At 57.5% G+C, this 21,175-nt stretch overlaps 1 protein-coding gene across 1 annotated transcript in view; it reads left to right on the top strand.

The window, feature by feature from the left end:
- WNT3 (Wnt family member 3) overlaps nucleotides 1-20,957 on the top strand; it is a 43,106-nt gene extending 22,149 nt beyond the window's left edge. Inside the window, exons 2-5 of the mRNA XM_036269379.1 lie at nucleotides 12,198-12,439; nucleotides 16,004-16,269; nucleotides 16,928-17,415; nucleotides 20,789-20,957. Of these exons, the coding sequence (XP_036125272.1) occupies nucleotides 12,198-12,439; nucleotides 16,004-16,269; nucleotides 16,928-17,407 (988 nt within the window). The 3' untranslated portion in view covers nucleotides 17,408-17,415; nucleotides 20,789-20,957. The remainder of the gene's footprint in view (nucleotides 1-12,197; nucleotides 12,440-16,003; nucleotides 16,270-16,927; nucleotides 17,416-20,788) is intronic.
- The last annotated feature ends 218 nt before the right edge of the window (nucleotides 20,958-21,175 follow it).

Raw genomic sequence — 21,175 nt, 5'->3', positions numbered from 1 at the left:
GAAAATGGCGAAAGAAGAATACCGCAGGCAGGAGGGAGCACAGACCAATTAAATCCGTTTCTCTGGGGGTGGGGCCCAGGCCTCCGTAGTTTTAAGTCCCCCCACGCGTCATTTGTCGTGCAGCCAGGGTTGAGAACCAGTGACCTACCCCTTTGAGGGCTGGAACATTTAATGAGGCCCTGCGTGGACCCGGAATACAGCTCCTAATGGGTACTGGGTAAATGCTGGCAAAACCCAGGCGCCGAGGTAATGAGCCCTTGAGAAGAAAGGACCGAGGGAGGGCGGCGACCCCGCAGAGGGCCCGGCAGCGGGCAGGACTCGGGCCCGCGGCCTCGGAGGCGCGGAGGAAGGTGTTGAGGCTCGCTGCGCCGCCTTGCCCGAGGATGGGGAGGGGGCCGGAGAGGCAGCCACCGCTTTGAACTTGCGGGGAGCCTCCCCAAGCCGAGCGGGGAAGTCCAGGTGCCGGGCAGGGCGCTCACCTGCGCGTGCTCAGCGCCGTGGGGGGACGAGGCGCGGGGAAGCGCTCGCGGGAGGCGGGGAAATACCCACCTGGGAGGAAGGCGGCGAGCGCACGTCGCCCTGAGCGCCCGGCGGGCCGCGCCTCCGCCCGCCCGCAGCCCCGCCCGCGCGCACCTGCCGCCGTCCAGGGGCCCCGGCCCGCCCGCCCGCCCGCCCGGCTCCAGCCCTGCCTGGGGTCCAAGAAGCCCCACGAGTTGGCTGGAAATTGGGTTGTTATTGTTCCTTCAAAGTTTTATGAAAATTGTCAATCAGAAAAAAAAATATTGCGACTATACATACAGTATACATACATTCTCCTATTCAACTGTTTCAGCATTTTGCCACATGTATCCCTCCCCACTCTCCCGCTGTCCCCAACACACACACACACACACACACTTTTTAAGGAAAATGACACTGATTTTTTTGGAGAGGTCAGCCCTGTAGCCTTGTGACTCTCCCACATCCTGACTTTGTCTGGTTGCCTCCCACCCTATAGGGTCATTTGGGTTGTTCCTTTATCCCTCATGTTTTCCTGACACCCAAACGTCACCTCTGAGAGCTTGGTGAGAGTCAGGTTAAACATCTTAGGCGGGAGAATGTCCTAAGGACTCTGGGAACTTTGTATTACGTCATCTTACACTGTGCCACTGCCACACTCCAGAGGAGCTCTTTTTTTTTTTTTTTTTAAATATATCTTCAGATAGAGTGGGAGGGAGAGGAGGAAGAGAGAAACACTGATGTGAGAGAGACATATCTAGTGGCTGCCACCCACAGACCCCAAACAGGGCCGGGGACAAACTGCAACCCAGTTACGTGCCCTTAGCAGGAACCGAACCCGGGACTCTCTGGTCTGTGGGCCCACGCTCTAACAGCTGAGCCAACCTGGCCAGGGCCAGAGCCCCCCCCCCCCTTTTTTTTAATGATCCAGTTTCCCGGATTCCTCTCCTGAGTCTGATTCAGCAGGGCTGACTTTGGAGCCCAGGTGTCTGTATTTTTCAAAACCACCCCAGGTGATGTGGGCGCCTTGATGCCACAGCCTCATCCCTGCCCCCAGCAGCAGCTGGTAAATGCATGTCTTTGGTCCTCCAAATGGCATGGTGTAAGGAAGTGGGTGGGACAGTCAAGGTGGGTGACGTCCTTGAGTCCTCAGCCCTCACCAGGGCTGGTGGTCAGTGCTGTCTGGCTGTGAAAGGGGGTGGGTGGGCATCTGGGCCCCAGAAGGGGTGGGGGATGGGCTACCTGGGAGCAGCCTCCAGGTCCAGCTGTATTCTTGCAAGACCAGGAGTGTCCAATGTATATGTCTCTGCTCCCAGGGCCCAGCACAGGGCCTGGCCTAGTGGAAATGCGTGTTGAGTAAAGACACTCACCAGGCTCTGGCTTTTCAGAGAGTAAACCCCAGCAGAGCAGCCCTGCTTTCCATGTTCCCTCCTGGGCTTCTTCCTAAGAGTCAAACAAAGGGTTTCCAGACTGTGGAACCAGCAGCTGTGTAATAAGCCCCAGACACCTGCCCTTAGCTGGGTGGCAGCCCGTGGGGTCTCTGGGGGACCGGGTTAGGAGGATGGCTGGGGTAACAGGTGGAGCTGTTCAGCTTGACGAGAGGAGCAGGAATGCTGTGCCTGCTGGTGAACCAGGCACTCTGCTCAGTTTACAAAAAATGAGTGAAATCATGCCTCCTCTCAAAAGCATTGAAGTTTAGTCGACAGAGAGTAAATGGACAATTCAATTGAATGTATTTAAGGTTACTGCTGAGGTGTGTATAAGAGCTGGGAAATGCAATTTATACTGGACACAATGGGAGGGAATTTAAAAACTGGACCTTGATGGATGAATAGGAGTCCAAAGTGAACAAAAGTGCTGGGCAGGCTCTTAGCTTTTACCAGAACTGGGCTTGAAGGGTAAAGTAGTGTAGGAACCCAGCAAAATCCTGGTCTGGGAACCAGCAGACTTGGCTTCTCAGAACAAGCAACCAAATCCTTTAAGGACCTCATTTTCTCATCTGTAAAGTGGAAGACTAACCCCTGCCTTACAGAACTTAGTGGCTGGGGCAGTTGGGAAGGGGAGAAGTGTTATAAGGCTGAAATGAGCCCTGGCCAATTTGGCTCAGCGGTTAGAGCGCCGGCCTACAGACAGAAGAGTTGCAGGTTCGATTCTGGTCAAGGGCACATACCTCAGTAGCAGTTCATCCCGGGCCCCGGTCAGTGTCGTGTGGGAGGCAGCCAATTGACATGTCTCTCTTGCATCGATGTTTCTCTCTTTCCCCCTCCCACTTTACCTGAAGATAAATGGAAAAGTGTCCTTGGGTGAGGATAAAAAATAAAAATAAATTTTAAAAAAAGGCTGAAATGAGCCAAAGATGCAAATATGGTTTAGGGAAAGCTTAAATTAGAATATGATTGGGGGAGTGGGAAGTGAAGAAACAAATGGTAGAGCTCCAGGGTAAAAGGTGTCCAAGCTGAGCCCAGCTCCAATGTCACCTCATGGAAGATGTCTTCCTTGCTGTGCTCAGCCCCTCTCCCCTCGGCACTCCATTCCTCCTGCTTTCCACCCCACGTGGGGTTTCTCACACTCCCACTGACAGTGGTCACCTGCGGGAATGTCTCTCCTCTGGGGGGCGGGCTGAGGAGGAGGGTAGAGGCTGCCTTAACACCCAGGCATGAAATGCATGGGGAATGAATGAAGCCCCAGCCCTGAGACCTGAGGCTCAGAGAAGGAACTGCATGCTGTAAGGGAGACAGCATTCTGGCTGGGGTCAGAGGTCCGAGCTGTACTTCCGGTGCTGCCACCAACCAGTGGAGGAACCCTGGGCAAGTCCCATAGTGTCTCTGGGCTTCAGTTTGCCCTGAGGCACTGGACTGGATAATGCCCAAGTTTCCACTCAACTTGGATGTTCTATGGCCTGACACTGTGATGGAATAAGCAATGTGTGTGGCAGGTCACAGAATGCGTTAAAGCCTTTCTAAGGGACTCCTGTGTCACCCACCATCCTCTCCATCTAGCAAGAGACCAGCAGGAGAAGTGTCTCAGGCAGAGACTTTCATTCAACAGGCCTTTATGAAGCATCTACTTTGTGCCCAGTGAGCACTCCAGACACCCCTGGGCCCACCCTGGTTTCTAGGATGCTCAGTATCCCTCGGATGGGAAGACCGGTCCCACTGGAGGGAACTTTGACAGAGGGGAGGAACGTTGTGATCCCAGGCCCGTCACTGACCGTGTCTGGGCTTCCATTGCCTCCTCTGTGAAACAGCATATCAACCCTTTACGGGGCTGGGCCCCAGGCTGGACCCCAGCTCCTCGCTCAGAAGGTCAGGACTCTCTGAGCTCACCTGCGAGTACTCAGTTGCTCGGCAAAATAAGTGCACTTGGGAGCTGTTTCCACCTGTAAACACTGTCCACCTGTGTGTGCTCTCGATGCCTCTCAGGAGACCCTTTGGGGGTGTCTCATTAGTGAGGTCCCAGGCCTAGCCCCCTTTTACTTCTCTCGGACACCCACCTGGGCTCAGGCCTTTCTGTGGCCCCTGGGGACTCTTCCTGGGCCAGTCCTGCTGAAGGAAGATGGCCACAGCTCACTGCGTCCTCTCGGGTGCTGAGGGAGCACACAGCCCTGTGGACCTAAGCTGGAGCTGGGGCTGCCCAGGACAGGCGCCCAATGCTGCAGACCCCTCCCCTCCTCCACTCCTCCCCTCCCCTTCTCCTCCTCCTCCTCCGCCCCTTCTCTCAGCCCCCTACCCCCACCCCTTTCTTTCTCCCAGTTCTCATCCTTTCTTCCTCCCCAGGTCTGACCATCCTCTCTGTACCCCGCCTCCCAATTTGGCTTCCCAATTTGGCTGAAGGGGACAATCCCATCCCCCCACCCACTCCCTGCTCCACTCTGATCAACTCCACTTTCCTATGAAATTGAGAGAGAGAAGGATAAAAAAAAAAAAAACCCTCATGTTCACAACACAACAAAAACAGGTTGAAACATTTTACAGGTTTCAACATTTTTCAGGCCGCCTTGTCACATCTTATCAGATGCACCGGGAGCCGCAGGCCAGGCGCTCTGGGAGCTGCTTTGGAGAACAGAAGCTGTAACATTCCAGCCCAGGCTCTGCCCCGCCCTTCCCTCCCTCCCTTCCTTCTCCCCAAAGAAACGTCCCACAGGGCTCCCCAGGATGGAGCGCAGGGCCAGCTCCTCCACCCTCTTCCCTGGGACTGGGAACTCAGTCTTTGACCCACCCCTGCAGCTTTTCTCAACGCTGCCCACGCCCCTCAGCCCCTCATGTGGTCCCTCGAGGCTCTCAGGTGGTCCTCATTCACCTCCTCGCAGGGCCTTGTGGGCCCTGAAAGGGAACCTCCAGAAGTCAGGGGAGGAGGGGCAGAGGGGAGTTGTCAAAGCCACTCACAGGATGTAGAAGCTGCCACTTGGCCAGTAGGGCCGGTGGGTCGTGTTGGAGAGTTTAGGGAGGGAGAGAAAGATGAGACCCCCACCCCCAACCCATGGCCAGTCCTGGGGGCTGCTGCCCAATGGGAGGAAATGGCTTTTCACTTTGCTTTCATTTTGGTGATGGGGGGGGGTTTGGTGTGTGGGTTTTTTCACCCGTGGCACTGTGGACCCTGGCCTGTAATAAACCCCTTTCCCTCACATTCACCTCAGCCCCCCACCTTTCTTTCCTGCCACTCTCATGGTGACCTTGGTCACACAGAAGACGTGACAGATCCAGGAAGGGCTGACCTAAGTCTGAAGGCCCAGATTTCACCCAAGCCAACCTGAGGGAGAGGCCCAGACTCCGGGTCCAAGGTGCCAGAGAAGGGTGGCCTTTGCCACTCCTGGGTGTGGGGAGACTGGTCAGGCTGGGAGGCCCCACCTGGGACTGAAGGCTGAGGATAGGGGAGGAGGGTGAGGACAAAAGGAGAAGAGGGAAGGAGCCGAGGGAAGGAAGAGCGAGGTGACTCACTTTGCCCAACTGTGTTGGCCACGCGCCTCTGTGCGACCTGATCAAGAAGATCAGGAAACAGGAGCCAACCCCGGGCACTTAATGCCAATGTTGGCAGAGCCAGGCCCGACCAGCCTGCCTCCTGCAGGGTTTCAGGAGAGCCCTCCCCACCCCTTGGCCTGAAGTTCCAGCCTGTGGGTGTGAGGTCCTGGCCCCCATCCTGGTGCCCTCCCTCCCAGGGGAGCCCTGCATTCCTGGAGCCACCGCTGGGGTCCCTCCCTTGGCAGGTGACATCCAACGTTCCACCACGAGGCTCCCGGTTGTCTCACCCACTGTGGGAGACGAGGCCTTAAGCATCATCCTATTAGTAGCTCCAGGACAAAGATTCCCAAATCTGAATCTCTAGCCTCTGCCTTTCTGTTGGGCTCCAGCTCCGCACCTCCAACCCTGTTTGGACGTGGTGCCTGGAGGGCTCAGTGGCCCCACAAAATTCCTTCTCTTTGTTCCCAGACCTGTGTCACCTCTTAAGTTTCCTCTCTTGGTTGACATCATCTCCATCTTCCTGGTCACCTTTGGTCCTCCTTCTTTTTGTTTCCCAGGTGACCCATTGCTACCCATCCTTACTCTCTGCTCCCAATGACACTGTCCTGAGACCTGCAGCTACAGACCTGACGGGTGGTGCTCAGCCCCAGCTGTCCCCAGACCACCCCAGACCAGTGAAACCTGCCCCCAGGGGGCTGCGATGGGCCACCAGGCCCGAGACTCCGAGGCCAAAACTGTCCTGCCAAAACTGTCCTGCTGGCCTCCCTGCTGCTTGCTCAGCCGTTGGTCTCGAGGGCTCTCTGGCGTGGTGGTGATTGGGTTTTGAGTTACAAGGGCCTCAGGACCCTGTCACTTCTTCATGGTCCCCATGGCACCGGGGCCTAGTAGGTGCTGGGAAAGTACTGGTCTATTTGTGTCAGATGCCTCCTGGTCTGGGTGCTCCGTGGGTGTGGCTTAATCCATCTCTGTGTTCCCAGGGCAGGCACTCTGCCCGACTCAGTCCTCACTCAGATGTGTGTAGAGTGAAGAGGCATTTGTTTACCAGGGAAAGACTTTAACCTACTCTCCCAAGGGCAGGCACCTCCAGTCACTGCACATAATTAACGCTCTTGTGGGGCCCCCCGTCTGCATGCTGGCACCGAGTCATGGCCGGCAAGTCCTGAGCCCTGGGCTCGGAAGCTCTTCTAGTTGCTTCTTCACCTGGAACCTGGGTCCCAGCTCAGAGCACTGACCCCTTCACCCCTCCCCTCCTCTCCCAGTCCTCCCCTCCCCATACATAAACAAGGGTGCCCAGAGCCCTCTGGAGACACGAGACCATAGCCCTTCCATGCCTGCTTTCCTGGTTGCAGGATTCCAACCCAAATGGTTCCTTAAGGGAAACACGGTGGGGACAGCACAGTGTGCCTCCCTGGGCACAGGGCCCACAGCCAGCCAGCAGCAGGGCAGGTCGTTGTTGGGTGGATGACAGGATCTGTGGGTCAACAATGCCAGTGTCTTGGGACAGGACACACTGCACAGGGCGCTTGTTGGTGTTACACACATCCAGCCAACACGTAGGCTGACCTGACTTCCTCGGTTGGACTCTTTATCTCTGCTCTGTGCTCACCATGCAGGCCCATCTCCAGCCCTCTGGGGACAGGCCTTGGGGACAGGTGAGTGACCTGAGTGGCGAGGGAGAGTCTGATGAGGCTGTTCACGGTATTTAGTGAAGTCCAGCCTGAGAGGTCAGTGTGGGGTCTCACAAGCAGCCTGGTGCTGGCTGGCACCTGCTGCCCATCCACCTGGCTGCCTGTGTCTGTCCTTAGCCCAGCTGCATGGTGGGTGGTTGGGGTGGAGGATGAGCTGTCTTTAGAGGGAGGGGGGCAGGGTGCTTGGGCAGGGTAGGGCCAGGAGCTGGGTATAAATAGCCCCTGCCCAGCTGGGAAGGCTGGCAGTGCCCTCCCCCCTCCCCCTCATCAGCTGCCAGTGCCAGGCGGGTCCCTGTGTCCCTTGGGAGCCTAAACATTGTCTCAGGTCCTAACTGTAGGAACTTCCTCAGCGGAACTGAGGAGTCTTGTTCTGTGTGTAGGTGGAACCTCCGGAGGCCTCAGGAGTGGGGATGAGGGGCTGACGATGGTGAGCAGCCTGGCCTGTGGGGAAGGACTTGTTCCTTCGTTCCTCCCGTGAGAGTCAGCACGTGCCTATCACTGCCTGGCCTTTTGGGGGGGGTGTGTGCACGTGCACGTGTGTGTGGGTGTGTGTGTGTGTGTGTGCACGTGTGTGGGTGTCTGTGTCTGTGTGTGTGCGCGTGCACGTGTGTGGGGGTGTCTGTGTGTGTCTGCATGTGTGTGGGTGTCTGTGTGTGTGTGCACGTGCACGTGCGTGTGGGTGTCTGTGTGTGTGTGTGTGTGCACGTGCACATGTGTGTGGGTGTCTGTGTGTGTGTGCAGGTGCACGTGTGTGTGTGTGTGTGTGTGTGCGCTGTGAAGAAGGTGTTGAGGGAGAATGGAAGGAGATGCCGCCTCTATCCTCGGAAACTTACATTAGCACAGCCAGGGGGAATTGGAAATAAATCAGCTCAGCATTTTGAGATAAGAAAGTTTGAATAAGGCAGAGGCAAAATCCAGAGGGAGAAGAGGTTACTTTTGTGTGGAGCCCCTGAACATCCTTGGAAGGGAGGCGACCCAGGAGCAGAGGTGCAGGCTGGGTGAGATGCTGGCCCGGGCTCGGGCAGCGGAGCCGCACGCAGGTGGAGGGCTCAGGTGTGCGAGGCATGCAGGTGTGAAACAGCCGGGCTGCCGGCCCCTCCGCAGCCTGGACACAGCGCATCAAAGCCACTCACACTTTGGTATGAAGAACTGAGTGAGGCTCACTGTGTGACCTCCCCCAGGGGATCGTGCCCTTCAATAATGGGGACAAGGAGCTGTGAGTTCAATGAACATGAGTTGTGGAGGCAGAATTTCAGAGGTGAGTAGTGTGTGGGTAGCTGGCTGAGGGTCGGGTGGCAGGGCACGTTGGGGGAGGGCAGCTATCCTGCAGAAATCAATCCCGTGGCCACAGCCTCATTAGCCCTACACCAGCTTGTAGAGCTAAACCCTCCTCCGCAGAGGCCCTTGCTAATTACTGGCAGGATGTCCAGATCTGAGCTAAAACCCTTGACTGGAGCATCATGGAGACATCTTCATACCCTTGCCTTTGCCCTTTGGGTCACCTTTAACAGTCAGCCAGATCGCACATCTGCTCAGCCACCCCAGTCAGGACTGAACTGCTGGGCAAGGGGCCAGCTTTGCTCTGTTCCAAGGCATCCTTCCCAGAGACAGACGGAGGGGCTTTGAAAATGTGATGTGTTCTATTAAGTCAAGGATGGGAGGGCGGGAGGAATGAAGTTGATGACAGGGCAGAGGACAGGGCTGGGGACAGCTCCTAAACACAAGGCCACCACAACGAACGCCATTTACTGAGTGCTTCCTATGTGCCCAGTGTTTCATATACTTTGTATTTCCCATTATGTCTACTCTACAAACTGAGGCACAGAGAGGTGAAGTAAACCACTGGAGAGTGACAGCGAGGACTGGCAGAGCTGGGTTGGGACCGGGGCAGCCTGGCTCTGGCTGCGCAGTGCGCTGGGGCTGCGCAGCACAGGGGAAGCGGGTTCGGTGGGAGGCGGGACATGGACGCATCAGCTCTGAGGCTGGGCATTATTCTCAGAGGGTCTGCATTCTGGCAACTTCCTTCTGTAAGTCACCCAACTTCCCTGTGCCCCCATTTCCCCGGCTGTAAAATGGGGTGGCAGCGCCACCTCCCAGAACTATTGTGAGGATTAAATGAGATAAAATGTGCAACGTGCCTGTCATGTGAGTGCTAAATAAACGGCCGCTGCTATTGCTGCCAGTGTTGAGTGTGACTGCAGAGGACAGAACACCTGCTTGGGTTGTAGGAAGCACTCAGCCAGCAAGGGCTTGGTGACTCTCAGGGGAGTGGAAGGGACCATGGCATCTCCCTACTGGAAGCAACTGGCCTTTGCAGCCAACCAAGCCATGCCAGCCCCAATGCCCAGTGCTCAGGGTTCTGCTGGGCTGGGCAAGCTGCCTGGGACCCTGTGGGAGGGAAATGGTGAAACCAGAAAGGAAGGAGCCCCATGGAGGGTTGGGATGAGGAGCAGCCTCACCAAGTGGAAATGAAACATCAGCAGGGGCTTTGCCACCCCTCAGCCCCCCTTTCGTGCAATGGCAGCCAGCTAACCGGACTGCACTCACCTAGTTGTATGGCCTCTGCAAGGCCCTTCTCCTGGAGGGGGGACCTCTGCTTTCTCATCTGTGTAATGGACTCTGCGTTCTCTCAGGGCTTCTCTTATAGGTTCTGATTCTGATCCGGGGCTCAGCCTCCCACTTAGTTTGAGGGGTACCCAGGCCTACAGAGTTGTCGACAGGTGCAGGGCAAAGGCTGGGAGAAGGAGGAATAAAAGTACTGGGGGAGGGGGTGGGAAGATCCCTAAGTGCCCCTTGGGCCCCACTTTCATCTCTCTGGGTGAAGGCAAGTTGGAGCCTTGGGAACCCGGCTTGGCTGGTGAGCAGACCAATAAATGGGGAGTGATGTGGGGCAGCTGTCCTGGTGATGGAGGTGATGGTGGGACAGGCCGGCCCAGGTGACTGTGCAGAGGGGATGGGAGGCCAGGCTGATGGAAGCGTGGGCACTGCAGGCCAGTCTACATCTCCAGGGACAGGCAGGGACCCAGGCACCTGTGGCGGGAGACCGGGGAGTACTCTGGCAAAAAGGAGGGACACCGAGGCTCTGAACTGGGCGCCAGGTCTTCCCGTGCTGTGGTGGGATAGGCAGGGACCAGGCCAGGGTATGAAGAGAGATCAGGCAATCACCACCGTACTCCTTTAGAGCGGCCCTCATGGCCTCACACTCATGAGCAAACAGTTGTAGCCATCGGGTGGCACATCCCCTATCCTGCCTCAGCTCCACTCCCCAGCTGTCCCTATACGGGGGCTTTAGGTCCGAAAGGTCAGCGGAGGGAGTGGGAAAGGCCTGGGCTTCTTCCCAGGGTGGGCCTTGCTCCTGAGCTCACTCCCAGGATAGCGCTGTGCTGAGCCGTTTGCCTGAACCTGGCTCAGTTTCCTCCCCCAGTGATGGCAGGGCCACTGGGACAGGGCTGGCCATGCTGGTTAAGAGCACCTGGAGAGAGGAGAGGCAGACGGGAGGGAGGCCTAACTCTGACAATGCTCAGTCCTGCAGACAGGCGGGTTACTTAGCTCCCTGACCTCAGTTTCCTCATCTGTGAAATGGGACGATGACGATGATAATGAAGGACCTATCTCACAGACTTGCTGTGAGGATTAGATTACATAATGTGAGCAGTCAGAACCAGCCCAGCACATAATAAGCAACAGGATTTGATTACCATTGTTAGCACACTGACCTATTTATTACTGCAAACAAGACAGGGCAGGAGAGGACAACCTTGAGGGGCCTGTCCGGGGCTGTGGGCATGTGCTCATTAGAGGCCTCTGGGCTGACCTCTCTGTCCTTCTTAGGCATGGATGGGCTCAGTGTTGAGGCCCAGGATGCAGATAGGCCAGGCCTGCAGCCACCCCCACCCATGAGGACCCAGGCAGGCACTGCCCAGAAGGACGGGTGGCGCAGTTGGTTTGCCCCATGGGCTCTGGGGTTGGAAGGCATGGGGTCCATTGATCAACTCCTTAGCTGTTCTGTGGTCTGGGCTCATTTCTCAACCTGCAAGGCTCTGCCATCTGAACCCAGGACTGCTATAACACCCCTATGTCACAGGGTAGTTACAAGGATTCAGTCAGGCAAAGCCAAGGAAAAGCCAGCCCAGTGCCAGGCAAGGAGGAATTCAGGAATAGCCCTTCTCTGTGGTAAGTCAGGCCTGCAGGTCACCTGCCCTTCCTTCTCTTTAAAAGGGCTTGACGCTCAAGATCTGGAAATGTCTCATAAATGTCACCATCCAAACTCCCAGATCTGGTTCCCCAGTCCCTGCCCCCAGAATAAACAATAGCAGATTGGGGGCTGCCTCATCCCTCTGACAACTGAGCCAGCCTAAGGTGGATGGGCACCATGCCCTCCCTGGTGCCCAGAACAAGCACATAGTAAGAGCTGCTAAATGGCAGGCGTTTGGTTCATTTGTGTCTAGTCTGGAAGGCTTTTGCGTGGTATTTCCTGATCTGCCTCGGGTCTTCTGGACCCTCTTCCCAAGGCAGTTGCCATCACTTTGTGTGGGGTACCTGACTGCTGTATGTAAGCTCCCTGTGGGGCCTGAGACTTCTGCTTTTTCTGAGCTGGGGCAGGGAACCCTCCTCCTATTAGTTTTGGGTTCCTTCCCATGGGTCATGGAAAGTCTCATGTGGCCCCAAAAGCTAGATTTCCTGGGAGGTTGCCTAGAACAATCCCTTCAATGCCCTTCAGGGAATCTGGCCCAGAGCCTGGGAGGGGCTTGACCTGGGTCCCCCATACCATCTTTCCAGTCCTGAGTTCTCTTCACGGAATTGCACTGGTCCCCAAGGGCACCCACAAGAGGTTTCTGCTGGTCTTTCTGTTGCAAGCTGGGCATGTCCATGTCAGAGGGCTGACTTGGCCCAGATCGGAGCTCTGCCCTTCAGGGCAGCATCCAGGTGCCAGGTTCAGACTCATGGGCCCTCTGTTGCTCCACCTACCCTGGAGGGCTAACTGGGGGAGAAATGATCCCCATGATGGGCTGTGCTTTGTGCCTGCAATGCCACTGTCCTCTTGTGCCCACAGGTCCCTGGCCCTGGGCCAGCAGTATACATCTCTGGGCTCTCAGCCTCTGCTCTGCGGCTCCATCCCAGGCCTGGTCCCCAAGCAACTGCGCTTCTGTCGCAATTACATCGAGATCATGCCCAGTGTGGCAGAGGGCGTGAAGCTGGGCATCCAGGAGTGCCAGCACCAGTTCCGGGGCCGCCGCTGGAACTGCACCACCATAGACGACAGCCTGGCCATCTTTGGGCCCGTCCTTGACAAAGGTACTGTCTCTGGGCAGGGTAGGAGGTGGGGGGGGTGTGTTGGGGGAGAACATCAGGATGAAGTGCCTGATGTGGCATCTCAGGGTGCCTTAGCTCTGAGCCCAGGGTCCCCAGGGGAGGGTGATAAGGCTGGTCACCCTCCGGGGCCTCCACAGAAAATGGGTCAGGTCCTTCACTGGACCAACCGAGGCTGTTAATCACGGCTACCACACCTTTCCAGGTGCTACCGGGGGCTGGGCAGCCTTGAGATGCTCTAGGATCCCGAGATCCTGGGCAGGCTGGGGGGCTGCAGTCCTCCTTCCCCCTCAGCTTGCACAGTGGGCGGCCCCAGGCTTTGATGTGGACATTTGTGATGTTTCCCCAAAGCTATGTTAACTGCTATGCAAATGTACCTTTGGGGTGGGGGCACTGTCACCCCGATATGCTTCCCATATAGAAAATTCTGGAGCTGAGAAAGCTGCTTGGTGCTGGTGGCACTGCATTGCTCCCAAGTGCCTGTGTGAGAACTTTCTGCTGGTCTCTTGCCCCTGCCAGCTGGATGTGCCCAGGGGTTGTGGTGGGGCGAGAGGGAGAGCGGGCCTCTGGGTAACTTCCCAGCCATCTTGCAACCCGGGAGTCTAACCGGCTGCGCTTCAAAAACACAGAAGTCACACAACTTGACTTCAAACAGGAAGGCACCTGATGAGGGGGATGAAGGGACAAGTGCTCCCTACAAGGGGACTTGGAGGCTGGTGAGTTCTGAGCTGAAGACGGGCACCTCTCTGAGCAACTGCAGTGTCCAGGAATTGAATGATCCCAGCTGGCCTTCCACTCCTTTTCCACAACCCTCCCACCACCAGCAAGGCTTTGCCACCCAAACCCCTGAGCCTGGCCCTCCCTCCTTTCAGGAGAGCGCATTTGCTTCCCGAGGGAAAGGGGATCTGAAAGCCAGGAGGGTCTTGGCGGGTATTGGCAGGGAATGGGTAGGGGGAAGCTGACCTCCCCTCCCCGCATTTGAGAGTGCAGTCCCCCTTAACCTGTACCTCAGGTTCGCAGAGTAAATCCGACCTACAGGCTATTGTCAAGGGACCGAAGGGCAATTAGCGAATCAATGGATGATGATTCTGTTTACGCTTCTGTTACCAAAGCTAATTATTCCTTGTTTACATAAAAGGTTTGGCCTCTAATTGGGGCCAAGTGGCGGCGGTTTGCATTTCAAACCTGATCTTGCTGGTGTGTCAGTCTGTCCGCCTTCCGGTGCCCCACCTCGGGCCAGGTAGGGCTTAATCAAACAGCCTGGCGTCTAGACGCGCTCCCTAAAAGCGAGACTCACCTTCTGCTCGCTCTTCCCGCTCGGGACAGTAGCCAGTGAAAATCGGATCTTTGAGCTTATGACCCATTCGCACCTGTGGCTCACGGTTTACATCACCACTGTAGGTTCTAGAACATACCTTCATCTCTAAAATGGCAAGAGGGCAGTTTGGGGTTAGAGGAGGGGGTCGTAAGTCAGAGGTTCTGGGAGTCTGATGAAAGCTACGAAGTCTCGGGAAGAAGGGCCCCGCTCGCACACGCCCCGATACCCAGAGCCTGGCTGCCCCCCACCCCCTGGGTGGGCCGTCAGGGGTTAATCTCTGCCACCGCTCGGAGGCCAGGGCGGCCGGGAGTCGGTCTGCTGGGGCGCGAACCTTCCGCGGGGGCCGGGGACAGCGCCCGGGGCGGGGTCCTCCGGGAGCCGGCGCTGGGGCGGGGCGGGGGCGCAGGGGTCGTGGGCCGGAAGGCTGAGGACGCGACGGCGGGCTCCGCGGGGCCGGCCCCAGAGCGCTCTCCCCGGGCGGGGCCGAAGGCGGGTGCCCAGAGGGCTTTAGGCGGCTTGAAAGGGGCCCGAGCGCCGCCCCCCACCGCGCGGCCCGGCCCCGCGCCCGCTGCGGCCGCCGCGCCATTCACACGCCCTCTGGCCATTCGGCGCGGCGCGGGGGCGGGGGGCGTCGCTTCAATGGGGATTTCGCGGGCCGGCGCCGGGGCCGGGGGCGCGGCCCGGCCGCGGGAGCCGCCCGTTGCTACGCGGTGGCGGCCGGCCCGGCGGCCCGGGCCCGGCGGCCGCATTATGCGGGTAATGCGGTGTGACACCGCGCGAACAAAGGCGGATTGAGCGGCCCAGCGGGCCCCGCCGGACGGGGACCGGCACAGCGGGGCTGTCAGCGCCGCTCCCAGGCTAATCCCCGCCCCGCCCCCGCCGCCCCCGCGTTCCCGGGGCTGGGAACCGAGCGCGTCCCGGTGCCTGGGCGCCGCCGCCGCTGCGAGAGGCCGCGAGCCCGGCCGGAAGCGAGGCCCTCGCCCTCGCACCCCCGCCCCCGGCCGCTGCCGGGTGCAAGGGGGCTGGAATCGGGGCGGTGGAGGCCACCGGGTTCGGAACCAGGGCGCGGCGCCACAGGCCTTGGCCGCCCCCTGGCCGCAGTCCGCCCTTGCTGCGCGGGCTCCACCGCGCCGGGGCCCGCCCCGCGCCCCCTCCAGCCTGCTCGGCGCAGCGGAACGGCCCTTCCTCTGCAGGTGGCCTACGAGGGCGCCGGGGCCTCCAAAGAGGCAGCAGCGGCTGCCGGGGGATACTGGGCTCCCTTGTCTGCCGAGCTGCGTTCTTCCGCAGCACTCACGCCCCTGCTCTGGGTCCTTCACCAGCAGGGAGAGACTGTCGGACTAGACGGTCGGACTGCAGGTCTTTCAGGCCTTCGCCTCTCTCATCGTTGGCCTGTATCTATAGAATGGGCCTATAAGACTTCTGCCTCATGGGGTTAAAGGGATTGAATGGGATAGAGCACCTGAAGGGAAGAATCTGGTGCCTACTGAGCACCCAAAGGTGGTTATTATAATGAGGTTGGGGGAACATCCCTGAGAATCTCTTTTTCTTTGCTGAACCCTGGGGCAGAACAGGGGAAACTGTCGTCCCCCCCCCCCCCCCCCGGAAGGACTTGGCCTTCTCAGCCCAAAACCTTGGTCTTGTCTGGGTGGAGAATGGGAAGGGAGAGGGAGACTGAGATGCCCGCCACCACCCTTCTGGTCAGGAACTCTGGTGGCAGAGGGAAGTTCTTCCCAATCTTTGAAGAGGGTAACTGAGGCTCAGAAAAGGAAAGGGTCTGCCCAGGTGCATCCTAGTGGGGAATGCACAGACTTGGGTAGGTTTAGGCTGTAGGTTCCCAGACCTGAGGCCCTCAGGACTGGGAGGGCTCAGGCCTGTGTTGGGGTCTCTGGAGTTTGGGAAGATGGAGGGCAGAGGGTCTGCGGCTAGGAGAGAGCAGGGCCACCTAATCTCTTCTGCAACCTGCCAGAGCTATCGTTTCCACCCGTTTCTAACAGGCTCCCTTCTGCCGGATGTTAAGGCCCTGGTTTACCCAGTTAGTGGCCCTGACCTCAGTTTGCTCATCCCTAAAGTGGGAATACACACGACGAGCCAAAGAGGGTCTGAAGGGCACCTCGGTTTCTCCCTCTTCCCTCCCCGCTGGCGAGCTCTCCTCCCCTGCTGGGGAAGTTGAGGAAGGGCGGCCAAGTCCCAGGACCGGGCCTGAGCAATGCTTCCCAACTCCCTCAACGCAGCTACCCGCGAATCGGCCTTCGTGCATGCCATCGCCTCGGCCGGAGTGGCCTTCGCAGTCACGCGCTCCTGCGCGGAGGGCACCTCCACCATCTGTGGTTGCGACTCCCATCACAAGGGGCCGCCCGGCGAGGGCTGGAAGTGGGGTGGCTGCAGCGAGGACGCGGACTTCGGGGTGCTCGTGTCCAGGGAGTTCGCGGACGCCCGCGAGAACAGACCAGACGCACGCTCGGCCATGAACAAGCACAACAACGAGGCAGGCCGCACGGTGAGCCGCAGCTGCTTTTGTTGTGACCCTTTCTGGGACCCCTTCCCAACCCTGTCCCGGCCTCTCCTGTCCAAACCCCTTCCAGCGGCCCTTGTGCGTCCAGCGCTCCCCACCCTGCCTCTTTCCCCTTGGCCAGGGTTGGCCCCCACCCACACCGCACAGTCACTCCTGTTCACGCTCCTTTATCCTTGGCCGGTCCTGGTCTCTGCCCGCCTGGGGACGCACCAGCAGGGAGTGTGGTGGCCCCATGGAGCAGGTCCCGGCAGCCCATCCTGTGCATCAGGCTGCCTGCGTAGGTCTGTGGTCCTGAGTGAACTCAGCTTCCACCCCTTCCTATGGTTGTTTGACTTAGGGTGAGACATTTAAGTTCTCAGCCTCGGTGTCCTCATCTGTTAAACCTGGATAATAATCCCTATTTGTTACAGCTTTGAGAAATGGATGTGATATTTGCAGATGCTTGGGGTGCAAAAGGGAGGGAAACAATCAATAGTCACCATTCTTTGGGTCCATGCCTCCGTCCTCAGTCAGTTCTCATCTTGGCACAGGGTAGGAATAGGGAAGGCTCCAGGGGTAGGGCTGGGCAGGGCAGAGCAGGAGGGTTTAGGTGTGCTCCCAGGTGTGGTCAGTCTGGGGGCCAGCTGCGACTCCTCTTTCTCAGACCATCCTGGACCACATGCATCTCAAGTGCAAGTGCCACGGGCTGTCGGGCAGCTGCGAGGTGAAGACCTGCTGGTGGGCCCAGCCCGACTTTCGCGCCATCGGCGACTTCCTCAAGGACAAGTACGACAGCGCCTCAGAGATGGTGGTGGAGAAGCACCGCGAGTCCCGGGGCTGGGTGGAGACCCTCCGCGCCAAGTACGCGCTCTTCAAGCCGCCCACGGAGAGGGACCTGGTCTACTATGAGAACTCCCCCAACTTTTGTGAGCCCAACCCCGAGACGGGCTCCTTTGGCACCAGGGACAGGACTTGCAATGTCACCTCCCACGGCATCGATGGCTGCGACTTGCTCTGCTGCGGCCGCGGCCACAACACGCGGACGGAGAAGCGGAAAGAGAAATGCCACTGCATCTTCCACTGGTGCTGCTACGTGAGCTGCCAGGAGTGCGTCCGCATCTACGACGTGCACACCTGCAAGTAGGGAGCCAGGTAGGGCGGCGGGGTGGGGAGGCCGGGGCGGGGGTGGGGCGGGGGCTTGCTGCAGCGACCGGGGTGCGCCTATCTCCTCTTGCTCACAACCTGTTCTAGTTCTCAGCTCCCCAAGACACATGTTCCCAAGTGTGTGCTCCTTGGCTGCAAGCAGTTGATTAAAATTCTGATACATGTTAGTTAAATATGAGCCAGGTCAGTCAACTTTTTGTCCGGCCACTGGCTCTCATTATTGAGTATCTGTGGACACAGAGGAGGGACACAGTGGGGTCGGAAGCGGGGACACCTGACCTCTGGTGCCAGCTTTGCCCCTCACTTCCGGTTCCTTTACTTCTCTGGGCCTCAGTTTTCTTACTGTAAAATGAGGTTAAAATACTTGAAACGGTAGGCAGAAAAGTCTCTACAGACCCTGGGGCAGAGCTGTTCTGCACCCACCTTGAACTTAGAGGGCAAGTTTTTGCATAAGTGTAAATCCTACCAACCTCAGGGAGGAGGTGGGTGGGGGGGAAGCTGTGTATAAGCCCATATCCTGGCAGATCTAAAGCTTGGGTGGAGTGGGGTGCACTCTCACGGAGTTTATGGATGGTGATGGGGAGGAGGAAGGAGTCAAGTTCAGAGTGATGGTGGTGAGTAATCATGGGATCAAAGGCTGGGATTATGTTGCCAAGCTTCCCAGAGGTAGCCGGGCGTGGGAGACAGTATGCCTGGTGCTCAGATCCATAGGTCCCCAGGACAGGTCAAGATGGATGCAAATGGTCCTCAAGTCTTGGAGGTGGAACATTTTGAGGCTGGTGTGCCTTCTCCCTTTTCTCTGTCCTGAGAAGGAGCCTAACATACAGAGGCATGAACCCTGGTCCAGCTTCCATCACTTGCCAACCATGGGACCTAGACAAGTCTTTCACACCTGTCTCCGCACATCCTCCTCCCTAGGAGTGCTAGGAGGAACAAAGAACACTGGGAACAGCGACTCGTTCATGGCGAAGGTCTTGACAGCCTGGGTCATCGCTGGCTGGGGCTGTGTCAAAGGAGAGCACACTTGGGTCATGCAGTTCCACTCCGGGCACCTCAGAGCTGGGGTGCACACCTGTGCTGGGTGGGGCTGGGGGAGGAACCTGACATCACGGGGAGAGTTCTGGTTGCGGGTGACTCACCTAGTCCATCTGGGAAGCCCCTCTGTGTAGCTCAAGTCTGGGACAGAGCAGGGGGTTCCCATCCCACTGCTTACCAGCCACGGAACCTTCAAGCCCAGTTTCCTCCTCTGTGCAGAGATGGTGATCACGGGAGCCTCGCAGTTCTATGAGCTGAGATGACGGCTTGTCTGAATATAGTACTAATAGAAAGTGTGATACATGCCATCAGGGAGCTGTGACATGAGAGTGGTCATCATGTAGTGAAATGGTATCATCACTTGGGCAGGTTCATTTACTGTCTTTTAAAATGATAGAAGAAAAGTCAGCAAATGAGAGAGAACTCAGGCTCACTGTGGCCTGTCAAGGTGGAATGTTTGAAAGCACAGGGGCCACCCTCTTCTGATGTCCACTATGGCCAGAGGCAACACAGTGTCCCCACTATCCACCAGGTCATGGCTCTGGCCATTCTGAGAGGGGCCAGAGTTTTCGGACAGTGTCACTGAACAGAGGGCCATCTGTCTGGCCTGCTCACTGCAGAGGGGCAATGAGCCCAGGTCTCTACCTCCAGAAAGCCCATGTGTGTGGGTCCTGCAGTATCCCAGGCCCTGTCGGGGGCTGCAGGGTGTCACCGATTCAGGGCCCTGGAACTCTGTTCCAGCACCTCCCCTCCCCTGGTGGGCAGCTGAGATAAGCCTTCTGCCAAGTGGGGGAGGTGCTGGGTTGGCCCTCAATGTCGGGGAAAGTCCCCTGCCTGCCCCTGGGTGCTAACGCTGATCCTAAGAATCAGTGTTCTTCATCAGCCTTCAGCCTCCCCATTTCTGAAGTAGAACGGTGTTTTTCCAGTTTTATGGAAAGTGCTAGACATAGTTTCAAGATGCCATATCCAGGTAGATCGTGCCCCAGGCCCCTCCTGGGACAAGTGGCGAATCTGCTCCCAGTGTGGTCCTTTTGTTGAGTTGTTTGGGGCAAGCTGTTGTGCCTCTCTGAGCCCAGGCTTCCTCAGTTGTGAACTGAGGATAAGAACTATGTCCCTTGCAGGGTAGTGTGGACTAGAGTCGGTGACACCAAGAGCCCTGGCACAGGGCCCACGTGCTCTTGAGGAGGCAGCAAAGATTCCCGGGCCAAGCTGACCTCCGAGAGCAACCTCAGACTGAAGCCACAGGCTGGGACCCTGTTGCCTCCCCGTCCTTTCATCCACACGGACACTGCGGGCAGAATGGGGACTTAGAAACAGGCTGGTAGGACTGCAGGGACGAGCCTTTAGCTTTCCTCGGAGGTGCCCCGTCTCCACAGTGCAGGAAGGAGACAGAGGGAGCTGCAGGGCAGGACGCGTGCCCTCCACCGCGGGGTGGGGAGAGCCCTAGTCAACCGGCTTTACACCACAGGAAGGACAGACTTGCTTATGGGGAGAGCATCCTTTCTATCACTTGCAGCTTTTGTCCAGTGTCTCAGGCGAACCATCGATTTCTAGCATTACAAGTACCAGATTTATTCCTTGTCATTCAGATGTGAGCACGAAGGACTTTGGACAAGAGCCAGATGGTCTGGCTGACCCTTGGTGCTGGATCTGTCACTCACTTGCTGTGAGACCTTGGACATGTCCCTTGAATCTTGAGTCTGTTTCTGCCCCTGTAAAACCGCTTTACACTGGTCCTGTCAGCCCCCGAGGGGTGGCGGGTTGACTGGGATTATCACCAAGCTCTTCTGGCTTAAAATCTGTTGAGATGTAATACACAAATAAAATGTACTCATTGGTGCCCCTGTGAGCAGGAATTATTCGTAATTTTTTAACCAAATAGACTTTCTCCTGTTTGGACAGCTGGTTCTGAAACTCTCTGGTGTGATCCGAAAACACAGTGCCCAGGAGTCTGCTCTAGTTGGAAACGGCCCTACACCTGCTAGGTTCCTCCCAGTCTCTATACAAGACAGATTCCTCCATGAGGGTGGTCGGTTACTTGCTACAAGGCTTTCTGTCGCCCAAGCCCCCAGCTAGAAGGCGGAGGTAGCATTTGGATCTGTGGATGCTAAAGCCCTGCTCTTCCTGTAGACCACACCCCCCTTCCTTACTGGTGCACCCCAAGTACAGGAGGGAGCAGGGAAAAGCCATTCAAGGTCTCCATTATGTCCAAGTACAAGAAAAATGTTGAGATCTCCTGTCAGCAGCCTGTGATCTTTGCGCCCTTATGGGTGGTCTCCCTGGGAAAGCGATTATGTTTCTAATTCTTCCTCTTTATTTTCCAAAGGGCGCTGGGAATGGTGAAGTGTGTGGCTGGGCAGACTGACTGGAGTTCTATGGGGAGCAGGACCTAAGCCGGGCTCAGCCCTCCGCATCAGACAGCAAGGAATCCGGACTGTTGCCTGATGCCCGTGTGGTAAACTACCTGGACCCAACCGCCCACTGACCGGGAGGCTGCCCTCCCTCTCTCCTCGTTTCTCACTCTACTCTGGATGGTGTGTGGTTTTTAAAGAAGGGGCTTTCTTTTTAGTTCTCTGGGGTCTGATAGGAACAGACCCGAGGCTTTTCTTTGCACATGTTAAAGAAAATAAAAATGGAAAATAATTTCTACTCCAACAGAACAGGCTGGGCTAATGTGAGCTCTTTGCCTGGTGATCAAGGTATCAGCATGGGC

This window comes from Molossus molossus, unplaced genomic scaffold (assembly GCF_014108415.1).
Source record: "Molossus molossus isolate mMolMol1 unplaced genomic scaffold, mMolMol1.p scaffold_m16_p_19, whole genome shotgun sequence".
NCBI classification, from domain to species: domain Eukaryota; kingdom Metazoa; phylum Chordata; class Mammalia; order Chiroptera; family Molossidae; genus Molossus; species Molossus molossus.
This window is presented reverse-complemented; position numbering and strand designations above follow the sequence as displayed.